At 44.5% G+C, this 19,854-nt stretch overlaps 1 protein-coding gene across 4 annotated transcripts; it reads left to right on the top strand.

Annotated features, from left to right (window-relative positions):
- Positions 1-2,045: 2,045 nt before the first annotated feature.
- Positions 2,046-19,608, top strand: LOC110525415 (protein FAM219A). Of its 4 annotated transcripts, none has more exons than XM_021605492.2 (6): positions 2,046-2,375; positions 3,722-3,824; positions 4,972-5,074; positions 5,313-5,393; positions 9,160-9,235; positions 17,923-19,608. In XM_021605492.2, the coding sequence occupies exons 1-6, from the start codon at positions 2,307-2,309 to the stop codon at positions 18,079-18,081; spliced, it is 591 nt and encodes a 196-aa protein (XP_021461167.1). In that variant the 5' UTR covers positions 2,046-2,306; the 3' UTR covers positions 18,082-19,608. The 4 variants fall into 4 exon arrangements, with proteins under 4 accessions (XP_021461167.1, XP_021461170.1, XP_021461166.1 ...); XM_021605495.2 differs by having other exon boundaries at positions 2,047-2,375; positions 9,160-9,214; XM_021605491.2 differs by having other exon boundaries at positions 2,100-2,375; positions 3,707-3,824.
- The last annotated feature ends 246 nt before the right edge of the window (positions 19,609-19,854 follow it).

Genomic DNA, 19,854 nt, shown 5'->3' with positions numbered 1-19,854 from the left:
GTGTGTGTGTGTGTGTGTGTGTGTGTGTGTGTGTGTGTGTGTGTGTGTGTGTGCGTGTGTGCGTGTGTGTGTTATTGAAAGATAATGAGGCATGGGAAACAGAGTAGTGGAAGTGAATAATGAATGAGTCACCATGCAGCACTAAGGTTCTAATCACATCACATCTGCATAGTGGGTGGCATTGAGATTCCCAGAGATAGATAACCATTCTGAAATTGGGTTTATCAAGCCAATTCACAACCGCAAATCACTATGATTCAACATAATGTTCTCTGAGAATGATATAGTCTAATTCTGGAAAGAGCAGAAAGAATTCTGCCAACAGATTACAAAATAAAACAAGTATGCAAAATGGTGTACCTGCATGCGATGTGTGTGTGTGTGTCTGTGTGTGTGTGTGTGTGTGTGTGTGTGTGTGTGCGTGCGTGCGTGCGTGCGTGCGTGCGTGTGTGTGTGTGTGTAGAAGGCTTATTAACTAATTGCTATGAGTTGACTGTGTATCCTCCAGTAACAGTGATTCATTTGTAAATCAGGAGTTGCTGGAGCACATGAACATGAGACACTGAATGACCTGCAGAGCTCAGAGGTCCTGAAATATTAATGAGCGTTGAGAACATGCATGCACAGTTGTTTTTTTTACAAAGATGCCATGAATGCACATTAAAATACGTCATAGACTTACCTATGAAAATGATTTCTGAACAGATTGAAGATATACTATAGGTATCCCAGGATCCCAGGCCTGAGTGACAATGGCCAAAGCAGATCTGGGACCAGTCTAATTCAGCAATTTACGGCACCTACAGTAGTGACGCACACTAATGAGACGCACACTCTATGGTAACTATACAGTATATGGAAGGAGTCCTAATAGAACGTAATATTGGATATAATATATAATGGACAGTTACCATGAGTCACAACCGGCTGGCTAGTGGACAGAGCCGCACCTGTAGTGACAGCCATGTTTCCTTATGCTATTGTTCCCATTGCCCTTTCCCCCACGAATGTTGAATTGTAAACTGATAGGGAATACATTTGAAGATTTTTAACTACATGGATTCCATGTGTTTGATGCCATGTGTTTGATGCCACAATGCTTTGGGTCAATATGAGGACCATAAACCTACCACAGCCTCTGCTGTCTTTAGTTTGTCTCATTGCCCCCAGTTGACTATTATCACAAAACCTATGTTTGTAGCGCCATCTGCTGGTTCATACTGGCCAAGACAACTGGCCCTTGAAATTATAATAAAAAAAATATATTATCGTCTTCGTTAGTATTGATTAGTTTGCAGTTAGTACATGATATTGCTGCTCTCTGCTGTAATGGCAACGACAACATGTTGTTTTAATTGGGGAGAATAGGCAGCCTATAATAGATGTGATCCGACAAAGAATTAGGCCTAAATATGTTTATAAAAAAACACTTCGTTTTTATTTAAAAACAAGTATAAAAATGTCATAATAGAGAAGAGGTCTGGCACCCCTCTGAGCCTGGTTCATCTTTAGGTTTTTCCTAAGGAGTTTATCCTGGCCACTGTGCTTCTGCTTATGCATTGCTTTCTCTTTGGGGTTTAGGCCAAATAAATGTTATTTACTTTGTGACAACTACTGATATAAAAAGGGATTTCTAAAATATATTTTGTCTTTTAAAAAAAAAATATATATATAGCCTATATTTAAGCGTCAAGGCACGATGGGTGTGGTATATGGCCAATAAACCACTGCTAAGGGCTGTTCTTATCACGACACAACTCGGAGTGCCTGGATACAGCCCTTAGCCGTGGTATATTAGCCATATACCACAAACAACCGAGGTGCCTTATTGATATTATAAACTGGTTACCAACGTAATTAGAGCAGTAAAAAAACATGTTTTGTCATAACGGTGGAATAAGGTCTGATATGCCCCGGCTGTCAGCTAATCAGCATTCAGGGCTCGAACCACTCAGTTTATAAATAGTAGTATCTTTATTGGAGTTATGCCATAAAGAATCACTGGTCCACATTGTCAGGCCATTGTGGAACAGGTTTATGCTCATTCTCGGGCGGCAGTAAGGCGGGCGAGACCATTATGGGCGAGACCGATTAACGGATCCGTACCCGGAAGTGGGTGGTTGAGTCACCGACTGGTCACTACAGATACTGCCTGCTGGGATGAGGCAAAGAACCGGAGAATCGCAGAGATTGATAGAAATCTGAGAAACCGAAAATCTCAGCCATAATTGATCACACTAAAACACACGGCGCTGCCGTATTATTAATGACCTTGGCATAAACGGTAGAAATAACACCTCGCCAAAATGATGGAAGAGATACCGGTAGATAGATTTCAGGTGCCTAGCGCTGTTCAGGCGGAGATGCAGCCGCTTGTAAGTGGGATGTTTTTTTATAGGCTACAACTTGTGATGATAAATTCATGCATTGGCTAATACAGTATGTTCCTATACTGTTAGACTAGGCTACTACATTTTTGACGCTATCAATTTTGCCTGTAATGTATTGTTGAATTTCGATATTGGCCTGGTGTTAATTTGTTGCATTTTGTTTTAGCTGTCTGATAAATGTAGAAAATGTCGCATTATTGGTAGGCAACCATAAGGTCACGAGAGTATGCCTGGCTTTATGGCGATGAGAAGCGAATTTAAGACGACCTTGATCAATATCCGTTTTTCAAGTGATCGAGCTGCGTAGTGAGCATCGGTGATGCTTGGCGAAAACAACCATCCCAACCTCGCAGAGCCATCCGCTCTTGGGACAAACAAATGAGACAAAGCCTGTCATTGCAAAAATCGTAGGTAGTGGATTGGCATGTATGTAACAGATCATGTTATTATTTAATTGTTTGCTATGTATGAATATTACAAAGCAATTGGCTGGCCTATCGGAGCGAGTAAGGCCTAGCCCCCCTTCGATTACTTCATCATGCGGTGACTGCGTGGAGCGGTACCCTCCGCGGCAGCATATGGCGTTTCACTCAGAATCAAACCCGCTCGTTGCATCAGATGCTGTAGGCATATAGTTAGTGTTGTGTCTCAGTAGACCATGTTAGTTTGCTGTATCGAGTTCGTTTTTCAAGTCCATGGGTGGGCAATCATTTTGGCTTAAGGGCCACATCTAAGATTTAAAAATTCAGTGGAGGGCCACCATTTTTTCCTGAGCAATTTGTTAATCAGAAGCAATTTGCGGGCCTGAAAAGGGGAAGTTATTTTAAAACGTATAGGTCCATTATAATTTCTACATACTTGATGTCTAGTTTTAGACATTCAAGAGTGGTCTTCCTTATTTACTCAAACCTCCCTCGGGCCAGATTGAATGGCCTGAAGGGCCGGATTTGGTCCGTGGGTCATATGTTGCCCACCCCTGCTTTGGTGGAACCTATCTGGAATACCATGATTCAGCGAAAGTGTTTGTCTGTATCTGCAGTGGCGTCGCTTTTGGGAGTTGTGAGTGTAATGTGTGTCATGGCAGTCAATGAATGAACTGTGTACAATTAAGATGTGACAACCTGACAACCTTTGATGTGTGTGTAAAGTGCATATGTGTGTGTGAGCCGGACAGGAAATCTCACAAGTATATTTTTCTAATACAGTAGCAATAGGCCTATTGTATTTACTAGCCTATACATAATGATAATGTGATATAAACATCCCAGAACGTGAGTCGTGTGACACCAATCTCTCACTACTGTGATACAATTTAGAACCTCTCTCTCCAGGACCCGGCATCGTCCACGGCTTCTTCGGAGGCAGACTCAGACACGAGGGAGGGCGAGCCAGTCACTATTAACTACAAGCCTTCTCCTCTGCAGATGAAGATAGGTGAGCGTAAGAGGTCTCAGCAGAACCTAGTACCTCTGTTTATTTCAGCACCTTGGACAGTGGTCACATGTCTGGAGAGTAATACAAAGATGTTGTGGGGAGAAATACAAGGTACTGTAGAAGGGAGAAATACAAGGTACTGTAGAAGGGAGAAATACAAGGTACTGTAGAAGGGAGAAATACAAGGTACTGTAGAAGGGAGAAATACAAGGTACTGTAGAAGGGAGCAATACAAGGTACTGTAGAAGGGAGAAATACAAGGTACTGTAGAAGGGAGCAATACAAGGTACTGTAGTGTGGCTAGGTTTAGTGTCAAGGCTTAAAAGGCATACATACCTGTATAAACACATTGAAACACCTCATTGGGATGACCAGAAAATGACATGGTAAAATAATGACTCAATTTAACAATTTTGTAAAAAGCCATGTCTTTGATGAGCAAACCCTACTCATGATCCCCTTTTAACAAATGTTCCCATAACATCTGGGATGAGGGAGGGAGTCACTGTTACTGTTGGATGGCCCTAGTCCCGCACACCAGATATTTCCTTGCCAAGCCCAGAAGGTCTGTTATATCAAAACCTCAAACTAGCAAGCTGCAGTCATTAGCCTGACTTATGTACCCCCTATTCCCATCCATATGCTTGTGTGAGGCAACATGAAGATTTTAGAAAATGTATTTGTGTTCTTTCTTTTTTATGAGGAAAGTTTTCCCACAAGTGCGACACATCACCCACAGATTAGGATACTACCATTATTTTTTGTCTATGTGAAGCTTCGCCCTTTAGTTAGAAGGTAGCTAACTAGCTACCATTTATATTTTTCTATTTGGAACCACGCCTTGTAGGTCTAGTAATGTGATTTGCTAAGCTGTAAAGCTGTAAATTCACTCAGAAAGTTGACTCAGTAAGTTAATTAGGGCCAGAATTGAGTCGTTCTTGCACCAGGTGTGAATGTGCTGTGTGTGTATAGTCTGGGGATGTGGTGATGGCCTTGGTCTGTCATCTTTGACACATCTCTGACTCAAAACCAGATGACCAGTTGAATGGTGTCAGGAGACTGGTTATCTGAGTGCTGCCACGGCAGGATTGTGTCTGTGACCCTCTATATTTGTCAATCCTCTGATGTCACATCTTGTGATGTGCAGAGAAACAGCGAGAGCTGGCCAGGAAGGGATCACTGAAGAATGGCAATGCAGGAAGTCCAGTGAACCAGCAGCCCAAGAAGAACAATGTCATGGCCAGAACACGGTGAGAGCTGACCTCGGTCCTGACTAGGGCCTCCTCCCTTTTGGCCCTTCATTCATTGTTTTCTTTCTCTCTACAGTATGTCCCTCTTCACTGGTATCTACAACCCCTCCCATTTCTTTCACTCTCACTCACTCTCTTCCTCCTGGTCTGTTCTACCACTTCCTTCTTGTGTTCTCACTATCCTGCTCACCTCTACCTTTTCCCTCTTTTTCACTCACTCCCTCTCTCCTCTCCACAGGCTGGTGGTGCCCAATAAGGGCTACTCCTCCTTAGACCAGAGCCCTGATGAGAAGCCCCTGGTGGCCCTAGATACAGACAGGTAGGTGATATCGTACACACATAATGTCACGTGTCCACCATCACCCTTTACTATCAGACCTGCCAACCTGGATACAGTATTTAGGTTATCAAATCAAATTTTATTTGTCACATGCGCCAAATACAACAGGTAGACCTTACCGTGAAATGCTTACTTACAAGCCCTTAACCAACAATGCAGTTAATAAAATATTGACTAAATATATAAAAAATCATCAATCAAAAAGTAACACAAGACATTTACATAACAATAACTAGGCTATATACAGGGGGTACCGGTACCGAGTCAATGTGCGGGGGTACAGGTTAGTCGAGGTCATTTGTAAAGTGACTATGCGTAGATAATAAACAGCGAGTAGCAGCAGTGTATAAAAAAAAGGGGGGTTCAATGTAAATAGTCCGGGTAGCCATCTGATTAGTTTAGTTGTTCAGCAGTCTTATGGCTTGGGGGTAGAAGCTGTTAAAGAGCATTTTGGTCCTAGACTTGGCGTTCCGGTACTGCTTGCTGTGCGGTAGCAGCTTGGCCCCAGTGAAGTACAGGGCAATACGCACTACCCTCTGTAGTGCCTTGCGGTCAGATGCCGAGCAGTTGCCATACCAGGCGGTGATGCAACCGGTCAAGATGCTCTCGATGGTGCAGCTGTAGAACTTTTTGAGGATCTGGGGTCCCATGCCAAATCTTTTCCCTTCTCCCGAGGGGGAAAAAGTGTTGTCGTGCCCTCTTCACAACTGTCTTGGTGTGTTTTGATAGTTTGTTGGTGATGTGGACACCAAGGAACTTGAAACTCTCGACCCGCTCCACTTCAGTCCCATCAATGTTAATGGGGGCTTGTTCGGCCCTCCTTTGCTTGTAGTCCTCAATCAGCTCCTTCATCTTGCTCACATTGAGGGAGATGTTTTTGTCCTTGCACCACACTGCCAGGTCTCTGACCTCCCTATAGGCTCTCATTGTTGTCGGTGATCAGGCTGTTGTTTCGCAAACTTAATGATGGTGTTGGAGTTGTGCTTGGCCATGTACTGGACATTTACTCCTGCGGTGCTGACCTGTTGCACCCTCAACAACCACTGTGATTATTATTATTTGACCCTGCTGGTCATCTATGAACATTTGAACCTCTTGGCCATGTTCTGTTATAATCTCCACCCGGCACAACCAGAAGAGGACTGGCCACCCCTCATAGCCTGGTTCCTCTCTAGGTTTCTTCCTAGGTTCTGGCCTTACTGGGAGTTTTTCCCTAGCCACAGTGCTTCAACACCTGCATTGCTTGCTGTTTGGGGTTTTAGGCTGGGTTTCTGTACAGCACTTTGTGACATCAGCTGATGTAAGAAGGGCTTTATGAATACATTTGATTGATTGATGTAGTCGTGGGTGAACAGGGAGTACAGGAGGGAACTAAGCATGCACCCCTGAGGTGCCCCAGTGTTGAGGATCAGCGTGGAATATGTGTTGTTGCCTACTCTTACCACCTGGGCGTGGCCCATCAGGAAGTCCAGGATCCAGTTGCAGAGGGAGGTGTTTAGTCCCAGGGTCCTTAGTTTAGTAATGAGGTTTGTGGGCACTATGGTCTTGAACGCTGAGCTACAGTCAATTAACAGCATTCTCACATAGGTGTTCCTTTTGTTCACGTGGGAAAGGGCAGTGTAGAGTGCGATCATTTAGGCAGGTTACCTTCACTTTCTTGGGCACAGGGACTATGGTGGTCTGCTTGACACATGTAGGTATTACAGACTCGGCCAGGGGGAGGTTGAAAATGTCAGTGAAGACACTTGCCAGTTGGTCCGCGCATGCTTTGAGTAAACGTCCTGGTAATCCGTCTGGCCCTGCGGCTTTGTAAATGTTGACCTGTTTAAAGGTCTTGCTTACATCGGCTACAGAGAGCGTGATCACACAGCTTCAGTGTTGTTTGCCTCAAAGCGAGCATAAAAAGCATCTAGCTCGTCTGGTAGCCTCACATCACTGGGCAGCTCGCAGTTGGGTATCCCTTTGTAGTCCATAATAGTTTTCAAGCCCTGCCACATCTGACGAGCGTCAGAGCGGGTGTAGTAGGATTCAATCTTAGTCCTGTATTGACGCTTTGCCTGTTTGATGGTTTGTCTGAGGGCATAGCAGTATTTCTTATAAGCGTCTGGATTAATGTCCCGCTCCTTGAAAGCGGCAGCTCGAGCCTTTAGCTTGGTGTGGATGTTGCCTGTAATCCATGGTTTCTGGTTGGGAAATGTACACTGCTGTACAAAAGTTTAGGGTCACTTGTTTTTGAAAGAAAATCACATTTTTTGTCCATTAAAATAACATCAAATTGATCAGAAATACAGAAATACAGTGTAGACATTAGCTAACACAACATGCCAATTGAACACAGGAGTGATGGTTGCTGATAATGGGCCTCTGTATGCCTTTGTAGATATTACATTACAAATCAGCTGTTTCCAGCTACAATAGTAATTTACAACATTAACAATGTCTACACTGTATTTCGGATCAATTTGATGTTATTTTAATGGACCAAAAATTTAGTGTATTCACTGTGGGGACGATGTTGTCGATACACTTGTTGATGAAGCTGGTGACTGCGGTAGTATACTCCTCAATGCCATTGGATGAATCCCGGAACATATTCCAGTCTGTGCTAGCAAAACAGTCCTGTAGCGTAGTATCCGCGTCATCTGACCACTTCCGTATTGAGCGAGTCACTGGTACTTCCTGCTTTAGTTTTTGCTTGTACGCAGGAATCAGGAGGATATAATTATGGTCAGATTTGCCAAATGGAGGGCAGGGGAGAGCTTTGTATGCATCTCTGTGTGTGGAGTTAAGGTGGTCTAGAGTTTTTTTTTCTCCTCTGGTTGCACGTGACATTTGCCTGCATTAAAGTCCACGGCCACTAGGAGCGTCGCTTCTGGATGAGCGTTTTCTTGTTTGCTTATGGCCTTATAAAGCTTGTTGAATGCGGTCTTAGTGCCAGCATCGGTTTATGGTGGTAAATAGACGGCTACGAATGATATAGATGTGAACTCTCTTGGTAGATAGGGTGATCCACAGCTTATCAATATGTATTCTAACTCAGGTGAGCAATATCGCGAGACTTCTTTAATATTAGACATTGCGCACCAGTAGTTATTGACAAATAGACACACACCCCCACATCTCGTCTTAGCAGACATAGCTTCTCTGTCCTGCCGAAACACGGAGAAGCCAGCCAGCTCTATATTATCTGTGTCGTCATTCAGCTAAGTCTCTGTGAAACATAAGATATTACAGTTTTTAATGTCACGTTGGTAGGATAGTCTTAATCGTAGATCGTCCAGTTTGTTTTCCAATGATTGCACATTGACCAATAATACCGAGGGTAGTGGTGGTTTACTCACTCGTCGACAAATTCTCACAAGGCACCCAGACCTGTGCACCCTGTATTTCCGTCTTTTCTTCACGCGAATGACTGGATGAGGTTCTGGTCTCCGGGAAGCAGTATATCCTTTGCGTTGGACTCATTAAAGAAAAAATCTTCGACCAGTTTGAGGTGAGTAATCGCTGTTTTGATGTCCAGAAGCTCTTTTTGGTCATAAGAGACGGTAGCAGCTACATTATGTAGAAAATGAGTTACAAACAACGCGAAAAAACAAACTAAATAGAACAGTTGGTTAGGAGCCCGTAAAACTGCAGCCTTACCATTCGGCGCCATTGTGACAGGCATGAGGTGAATGTACATATAAGATCAACAGTGATGACATGAATCTATGTAAATGACCATCCACTTCCCTTTATGTTGCAGTGACGATGACTTCGACATGTCCAGATATTCCTCATCTGGATACTCCTCAGCCGAGGTGAGATGTGTGAGGGACCAGGTACCTATGCACTCTGGGTAACACTACCTAAGCCCGGAACAGATACAACAGCCGACATAAGGAGAAACGAGACAAGACAAAACTAACCAGTTTTAGAATGTTTTGTTGTAGAGCAGCTGCCTAAAGAAGGGGCATTCAGATCAAAAAGACAATACATGTGGTTGCGACCGTTTCCACTGTGATGGTGCCTCTTTACAATTTATTTAGTTTTTATTTATTTAACCATTATTTAACAAGGAAAGTCAATTAAGAACAAATTCTTATTTACAATGATGGCCTACCCCGGCCAAACCCTAACCCGGACAACGCTGGGCCAATTGTGCGTCGCCCTATGGGACTCCCAATCACGGCCGGTTGTGATACAGCCTGGACCACAATGACTGATGTACTTTGAAACAAAGCTGCCTCTGGTTGTAACAAGTTGTTGTAGCAAATTAGTGAAATGAAATGCATGTACCAGAAACAGGGTGGACTTTCGTGACTTGTCAGAGAAATATCAGCAAGTAAGGATAGCTAACTGCAGCAAAATAGCTGTCTGGTAGGCTAGCTAGCTAACGGCTTGGCTAAACACAGAACATCTGCACACTGTTAAATGGACACGTCTCTTCTTTAGCTAATATTTTAGATATTGAATCTTAGAAACTCCAGCAGCTGACATGAGATGTTCTAAAACTAGATCAAGCAAACCTCAAACTGCATAAAAACTGTCTTGTCTCGTCTCAGCTGTTGTATCTGTACTGGACTTTACAGTCATGCCTGGCCATTGCTACTCATCCCCACCACACTCACAATCTTCATGTTCTCTCCCTTCGCAAACCTCATTACAGTAAATGCAGATTACTGTTGGATAAAATCTCAGGCTACCTTTATTCATGTAAGGTCACCACAACTGACCCATTCTCAAAACCACTTACATTACATATTTTAGCCTTATGTCTTTGTCATTAAACCATTTAGCTACTGTAACAAGACTGTCTTCAAAAGCCTGATATGATTGCTGAATTAAGTAAACTTCAACAACTTATGATAAAACAGTGATTATGGCTTTCACAGTGTAACAATATGACTAGCATTCAGTTACATGGGTACTCCTTGAAGACTACTTATCTGAGAATACTCATCTGGGAGTCTAGGCCTCTCTGATTCCTCCTGGTCATTATTGTGTAATACAAGTGAAAATAAAAGCAAGGTCAGTTGATAAAAAAGGGGTGTAGGCGATGGTCAGGCATGTTACTAAGGGGTGTAGGGGATCATCAGTCATGTTACTTAGGGATTTCACCGTGTGAAAAGCCTTTAGTTACATGGGTACTCCTTGAAGACTCTACTTAATAGTCTTAAGTCTATGGTAGAGTTTCTGCAGCCCCAGTAATGTGACATTTCCCTACACCCTCTAGTAACATGACTGACCATCCCCTACACCCTCTAGTAACATGACTGACCATCCCCTACACCCTCTAGTAACATGACTGACCATCCCCTACACCCTCTAGTAACATGACTGACCATCCCCTACACCCTCTAGTAACATGACTGACCATCCCCTACACCCTCTAGTAACATGGCTGACCATCCCCTACACCCTCTAGTAACTTTACTGACCATCCCCTACACCCTCTAGTAACATGACTGACCATCCCCTACACCCACTAGTAACATGACTGACCATCCCCTACACCCTCTAGTAACATGACTGACCATCCCCTACACCCACTAGTAACATGACTGACCATCCCCTACACCTTCTAGTAACATGACTGACCATCCCCTACACCCTCTAGTAACATGACTGACCATCCCCTACACCCTCTAGTAACATGACTGACCATCCCCTACACCCTCTAGTAACATGACTGACCATCCCCTACAACACCTTAGTAACATGACTGACCATCCCCTACACCCTCTAGTAACATGACTGACCATCCCCTACAATACCTTAGTAACATGACTGACCATCCCCTACACCCTCTGGTAACATGACTGACCATCCCCTACACCCTCTAGTAATATGACTAACCATCCCCTACACCCTCTAGTAACATGACTGACCATCCCCTACACCCTCTAGTAACATGACTGACCATCCCCTACAATACCTTAGTAACATGACTGACCATCCCCTACACCCTCTGGTAACATGATTGACCATCACCTACACCCTCTAGTAACATGACTGACCATCCCCTACACCCTCTGGTAACATGATTGACCATCACCTACACCCTCTAGTAACATGGCTGACCATCCCATACACCCTCTAGTAACATGACTGACCATCCCCTACAACACCTTAGTAACATGACTGACCATCCCCTATAACACCTTAGTAACATGACTGACCATTCCCTACAACACCTTAGTAACAACTGACCATCCCCTACACCCTCTAGTAACATGACTGACCATCCCCTACACCCTCTAGTAACATGACTGACCATCCCCTACACCCTCTAGTAACATGACTGACCATCCCCTACACCCTCTAGTAACATGACTAACCATCCCCTACACCCTCTAGTAACATGACTGACCATCCCCTACACCCTCTAGTAACATGACTGACCACCCCCTACACCCTCTAGTAACATGACTGACCATCCCCTACAACACCTTAGTAACATGACTGACCATCCCCTACAATACCTTAGTAACATGACTGACCATCCCCTACACCCTTTGGTAACATGATTGACCATCACCTACACCCTCTAGTAACATGACTGACCATCCCCTACATCCTCTAGTAACATGACTGACCATCCCCTACACCCTCTAGTAACATGACTGACCATCCCCTACACCCTCTGTAACATGACTGACCATCCCCTACACCCTCTAGTAACATGACTAACCATCCCCTACACCCTCTAGTAACATGACTGACCATCCCCTACACCCTCTAGTAACATGACTGACCATCCCCTACATCCTCTAGTAACATGGCTGACCATCCCCTACACCCACTAGTAACATGACTGACCATCCCCTACACCCTCTAGTAACATGACTGACCATCCCCTACAACACCTTAGTAACATGGCTTACCATCCCCTACAACATCTTAGTAACAACTGACCATCCCCTACACCCTCTAGTAACATGACTGACCATCCCCTACACCCTCTAGTAACATGACTGACCATCCCCTACACCCTCTAGTAACATGACTGACCATACCCTACACCCTCTAGTAACATGACTGACCATCCCCTACACCCTCTAGTAACATGACTGACCACCCCCTACACCCTCTAGTAACATGACTGACCATCCCCTACAACACCTTAGTAACATGACTGACCATCCCCTATAACACCTTAGTAACATGACTGACCATCCCCTACACCCTGTAGTAACATGACTGACCATCCCCTACACCCTCTAGTAACATGACTGACCATCCCCTACAATACCTTAGTAACATGACTGACCATCCCCTACACCCTCTGGTAACATGATTGACCATCACCTACACCCTCTAGTAACATGACTGACCATCCCCTACACCCTCTAGTAACATGACTGACCATCACCTACACCCTCTAGTAACATGACTGACCATCCCCTACACCCTCTAGTAACATGACTGACCACCCCCTACACCCTCTAGTAACATGACTGACCATCCCCTACACCCTCTAGTAACATGACTGACCATCCCCTACATCCTCTAGTAACATGACTGACCATCCCCTACACCCTCTGGTAACATTACTGACCATCCCCTACACCCTCTAGTAACATGACTGACCACCCCCTACACCCTCTAGTAACATGACTGACCATCCCCTACAACACCTTAGTAACATGACTGACCATCCCCTATACCACCTTAGTAACATGACTGACCATCCCCTACACCCTCTAGTAACATGACTGACCATCCCCTACAATACCTTAGTAACATGACTGACCATCCCCTACACCCTCTGGTAACATGATTGACCATCACCTACACCCTCTAGTAACATGACTGACCATCCCCTACATCCTCTAGTAACATGGCTGACCATCCCCTACACCCACTAGTAACATTACTGACCATCCCCTACACCCTCTAGTAACATGACTGACCATCCCCTACACCCTCTAGTAACATGACTGACCATCCCCTACAACACCTTAGTAACATGACTGACCATCCCCTACAACATCTTAGTAACAACTGACCATCCCCTACACCCTCTAGTAACATGACTGACCATCCCCTACACCCTCTAGTAACATGACTGACCATCCCCTACACCCTCTAGTAACATGACTAACCATCCCCTACACCCTCTAGTAACATGACTGACCATCCCCTACACCCTCTAGTAACATGACTGACCATCCCCTACAACACCTTAGTAACATGACTGACCATCCCCTACAACATCTTAGTAACAACTGACCATCCCCTACACCCTCTAGTAACATGACTGACCATCCCCTACACCCTCTAGTAACATGACTGACCATCCCCTACACCCTCTAGTAACATGACTAACCATCCCCTACACCCTCTAGTAACATGACTGACCATCCCCTACACCCTCTAGTAACATGACTAACCATCCCCTACACCCTCTAGTAACATGACTGACCATCCCCTACACCCTCTGGTAACATGATTGACCATCCCCTACACCCTCTAGTAGCATGACTGACCATCCCCTACACCCTCTAGTAACATTACTGACCATCCCCTACACCCCCTAGTAACATGACTGACCATCCCCTACACCCTCTAGTAATATGACTAACCATCCCCTACACCCTCTAGTAACATGACTGACCATCCCCTACACCCTCTAGTAACATGACTGACCATCCCCTACAATACCTTAGTAACATGACTGACCATCCCCTACACCCTCTGGTAACATGATTGACCATCACCTACACCCTCTAGTAACATGACTGACCATCCCCTACACCCTCTGGTAACATGATTGACCATCACCTACACCCTCTAGTAACATGGCTGACCATCCCATACACCCTCTAGTAACATGACTGACCATCCCCTACAACACCTTAGTAACATGACTGACCATCCCCTATAACACCTTAGTAACATGACTGACCATTCCCTACAACACCTTAGTAACAACTGACCATCCCCTACACCCTCTAGTAACATGACTGACCATCCCCTACACCCTCTAGTAACATGACTGACCATCCCCTACACCCTCTAGTAACATGACTGACCATCCCCTACACCCTCTAGTAACATGACTAACCATCCCCTACACCCTCTAGTAACATGACTGACCATCCCCTACACCCTCTAGTAACATGACTGACCACCCCCTACACCCTCTAGTAACATGACTGACCATCCCCTACAACACCTTAGTAACATGACTGACCATCCCCTACAATACCTTAGTAACATGACTGACCATCCCCTACACCCTTTGGTAACATGATTGACCATCACCTACACCCTCTAGTAACATGACTGACCATCCCCTACATCCTCTAGTAACATGACTGACCATCCCCTACACCCTCTAGTAACATGACTGACCATCCCCTACACCCTCTGTAACATGACTGACCATCCCCTACACCCTCTAGTAACATGACTAACCATCCCCTACACCCTCTAGTAACATGACTGACCATCCCCTACACCCTCTAGTAACATGACTGACCATCCCCTACATCCTCTAGTAACATGGCTGACCATCCCCTACACCCACTAGTAACATGACTGACCATCCCCTACACCCTCTAGTAACATGACTGACCATCCCCTACAACACCTTAGTAACATGGCTTACCATCCCCTACAACATCTTAGTAACAACTGACCATCCCCTACACCCTCTAGTAACATGACTGACCATCCCCTACACCCTCTAGTAACATGACTGACCATCCCCTACACCCTCTAGTAACATGACTGACCATACCCTACACCCTCTAGTAACATGACTAACCATCCCCTACACCCTCTAGTAACATGACTGACCATCCCCTACACCCTCTAGTAACATGACTGACCACCCCCTACACCCTCTAGTAACATGACTGACCATCCCCTACAACACCTTAGTAACATGACTGACCATCCCCTATAACACCTTAGTAACATGACTGACCATCCCCTACACCCTGTAGTAACATGACTGACCATCCCCTACACCCTCTAGTAACATGACTGACCATCCCCTACAATACCTTAGTAACATGACTGACCATCCCCTACACCCTCTGGTAACATGATTGACCATCACCTACACCCTCTAGTAACATGACTGACCATCCCCTACACCCTCTAGTAACATGACTGACCATCACCTACACCCTCTAGTAACATGACTGACCATCCCCTACACCCTCTAGTAACATGACTGACCACCCCCTACACCCTCTAGTAACATGACTGACCATCCCCTACACCCTCTAGTAACATGACTGACCATCCCCTACATCCTCTAGTAACATGACTGACCATCCCCTACACCCTCTGGTAACATTACTGACCATCCCCTACACCCTCTAGTAACATGACTGACCACCCCCTACACCCTCTAGTAACATGACTGACCATCCCCTACAACACCTTAGTAACATGACTGACCATCCCCTATACCACCTTAGTAACATGACTGACCATCCCCTACACCCTCTAGTAACATGACTGACCATCCCCTACAATACCTTAGTAACATGACTGACCATCCCCTACACCCTCTGGTAACATGATTGACCATCACCTACACCCTCTAGTAACATGACTGACCATCCCCTACATCCTCTAGTAACATGGCTGACCATCCCCTACACCCACTAGTAACATTACTGACCATCCCCTACACCCTCTAGTAACATGACTGACCATCCCCTACACCCTCTAGTAACATGACTGACCATCCCCTACAACACCTTAGTAACATGACTGACCATCCCCTACAACATCTTAGTAACAACTGACCATCCCCTACACCCTCTAGTAACATGACTGACCATCCCCTACACCCTCTAGTAACATGACTGACCATCCCCTACACCCTCTAGTAACATGACTAACCATCCCCTACACCCTCTAGTAACATGACTGACCATCCCCTACACCCTCTAGTAACATGACTGACCATCCCCTACAACACCTTAGTAACATGACTGACCATCCCCTATAACACCTTAGTAACATGACTGACCATCCCCTACACCCTCTAGTAACATGACTGACCATCCCCTACACCCTCTAGTAACATGACTGACCATCCCCTACAATACCTTAGTAACATGATTGACCATCCCCTACACCCTTTGGTAACATGATTGACCATCACCTACACCTTCTAGTAACATGACTGACCATCCCCTACATCCTCTAGTAACATGACTGACCATCCCCTACACCCTCTAGTAACATTACTGACCATCCCCTACACCCTCTAGTAACATGACTGACCATCCCCTACACCCTCTAGTAACATGACTAACCATCCCCTACACCCTCTAGTAACATGACTGACCATCCCCTACAACACCTTAGTAACATGACTGACCATCCCCTATAACACCTTAGTAACATGACTGACCATCCCCTACACCCTCTAGTAACATGACTGACCATCCCCTACACCCTCTAGTAACATGACTGACCATCCCCTACAATACCTTAGTAACATGACTGACCATCCCCTACACCCTTTGGTAACATGATTGACCATCACCTACACCCTCTAGTAACATGACTGACCATCCCCTACATCCTCTAGTAACATGACTGACCATCCCCTACACCCTCTAGTAACATGACTGACCATCCCCTACAACACCTTAGTAACATGACTGACCATCCCCTACAACACCTTAGTAACATAACTGACCATCCCCTACACCCTCTAGTAACATGACTGACCATCCCCTACACCCTCTAGTAACATGACTGACCATCCCCTACACCCTCTAGTAACATGGCTGACCATCACCTACACCCTCTAGTAACATGACTGACCATCCCCTACACCCTCTAGTAACATGACTGACCATGCCCTACACCCTCTAGTAACATGACTGACCATCCCCTACACCCTCTAGTAACATGACTGACCACCCCCTACACCCTCTAGTAACATGACTGACTATCCCCTACAACACCTTAGTAACATGACTGACCATCCCCTATAACACCTTAGTAACATAACTGACCATCCCCTACACCCTCTAGTAACATGACTGACCATCCCCTACACCCTCTAGTAACATGGCTGACCATCACCTACACCCTCTAGTAACATGACTGACCATCCCCTACACCCTCTAGTAACATGACTGACCATGCCCTACACCCTCTAGTAACATGACTGACCATCCCCTACACCCTCTAGTAACATGACTGACCACCCCCTACACCCTCTAGTAACATGACTGACTATCCCCTACAACACCTTAGTAACATGACTGACCATCCCCTACAACACCTTAGTAACATGGCTGACCCTCCCCTACGACCCCTTAGAACATAACTGACCATCCCCTACGACCCCTATTAACATGACTGACCATCCCCTACAACACCTTAGTAACCCGACTGACCATCCCCAACGACCCCTTAAAACATAACTGACCATACCCTACGACCCCTAGTAACATGACTGACCATCCCCTACACCCCTTAGTAACATGACTGACCATACCTTATACCCCCTAGTCACATGTTCATATGTCCACCCTTGCAGCAAATCAACCAGGACCTGAATATCCAGCTGTTGAAGGATGGTTACCGGCTGGACGAGATCCCTGACGACGAAGACCTGGACCTGATCCTGCCCAAATCTGTCAACCCCACCTGCATGTGCTGCCAAGCCACCTCCTCCACCGCCTGTCAAATCCAGTAGCCCACACATCTGCTGTGAGTTTACTCTGCCATTAGAGCGGCGACAGAGAGCATTGATAGAATATGATAATTATATGAAAACAAATAATCAACTTATCGGGCAGAAAGTTAAATGTAAAAAGAAAAAATAGAAAAAAAGGAAAATTAAGACAAACAAAAAAAATGTTAAAATACGACTAACAGTGATTACTTCCTCCTATGGTAGGACATGCACTTCTGTTTGTGTTTGAGATCTGGGAGGAGACACACTAGTCTAGGCCTCTCTGATGCCTCTTCCTGGTCAATATTGTGTAATACAAACAAAAATAAAAACAAGGTCATTTGATTTAAAATATAATTTTCACGTCCCTAAATAGGAAATATTATCTTAACTGCTGGTGATAAAGCTGCTCTGCTTACTTGACTTTGTCATATTTATTGCGTTTTATTTAGTTCATTTTTGTAGTTATATACTTTTTATTTAAAGGATCTGTATGATTGTATGGGGGTGTGTTGTAAAGATGAATATCTGGTATCTGATACTGTAATTTGGTCCTGAAAGCAGGGTTGTCTAGCACCGGCCTGTCTAGCAGATACATTCAGTCTACCTTGACACTCTTGCCCTGTTTCTTATTGTACTGGTTGGAGGTATTTATGGTTTTTAGGAATGAATGCATTGCAAAGGGATGACATTCATGATGAGCACCTACTGTAAAGGGATTGGGAAATGTATCTGAATTGGCTGTTTGTTCCCACATCTTACACACTCTGCTACTTTGTCCATTCTTCATTGATTTATCACTTTTGAATGTGTTATTCTTGCACATTTGAATTTGTTTGGGTTCTAAGGTAATATGTGTATGGTGATTAAGGTGATTGCTAATCTGCGATGACCCTTATTCAAGAGGATGATACAGCACTCTGTATCATTGGACTCATTCTACAACACAATACTTTTCCAGTTTGCTTACACAATTCACCCCAGTAGAGGCCAAAGGGAACAAGTGGTTTTGTTAAGTAAAAGTATAAGCCAACTTTTAGATAGCTTTTTGGATACAGGCTGTTGACATCCTACCATGCCCCTCCCACAATGTGTCTAACTAACCACTCCTGCTATCTTGATTGGCACAATCATTCTAAATAGTGTCAATAGAGCAGACACGCAGCAGGGGGTGGGATGCAGTTTATTTTCCTCTCGTGATTGGTTGGAAAGTGATCAAAGGATCATAAGTATCATTAACTTTGAGTACTAATCCCTCACTGAGTCCTTCACTCGACCACTTCAGAGTTGATTTGCGATTAGAGTATGCCTTAAAGTAAAGAATATTCAAACAAAATGTGTGTATTTATTGCCAGTCTCATGACCTAATGTATTTTAAAGGGATTTGCAGTATGAATGTACGCATTTAATTTTTTTCATTTAGACAGGTGATTATTATTATTTATTTTACTATTGTGTTCTCATGTAGACACTTACATTCTAGTATTTAACAATGTTACTGTCCTGTGTAGTGTATAACATCAATAAACACAAAGCCAACTGAACCTGCTTGGGGTGTCTACTGCATACTGGGGAATTTTTCTAAATGCATTTCTGTAGCCAGGTGCATTGATAATGTAGCAAAAACTCTCACAGGGTGACGGCAGGTACTAAGTTCATTAGCAATCTAACAATGAACATGTAATGGAATACATTGTTGAAATAAGTAAGCGTACTAAGTTCATTAGAAATCTAACAATAAACATGTAATGGAATACACTGTTGAAATAAGTTATCCTACATGCTGACTGGAAT

Source organism: Oncorhynchus mykiss, chromosome 6, assembly GCF_013265735.2.
Source record: "Oncorhynchus mykiss isolate Arlee chromosome 6, USDA_OmykA_1.1, whole genome shotgun sequence".
NCBI classification, from domain to species: domain Eukaryota; kingdom Metazoa; phylum Chordata; class Actinopteri; order Salmoniformes; family Salmonidae; genus Oncorhynchus; species Oncorhynchus mykiss.
Note: the sequence above shows the minus strand (reverse complement) of the source record. Positions and strands in the feature narration are given on the sequence as shown.

Coding starts and splice junctions, on each gene's coding strand:
- LOC110525415 (XM_021605491.2), top strand. CDS start 2,307: ATGATGGAAGAGATACCGGTAGATAGATTTCAGGTGCCTAGCGCTGTT. Junction 5,394..9,159: donor GTGGCCCTAGATACAGACAG/GTAGGTGATATC, acceptor TTTATGTTGCAG/TGACGATGACTTCGACATGT. Junction 9,236..17,922: donor TGAGATGTGTGAGGGACCAG/GTACCTATGCAC, acceptor CCACCCTTGCAG/CAAATCAACCAGGACCTGAA.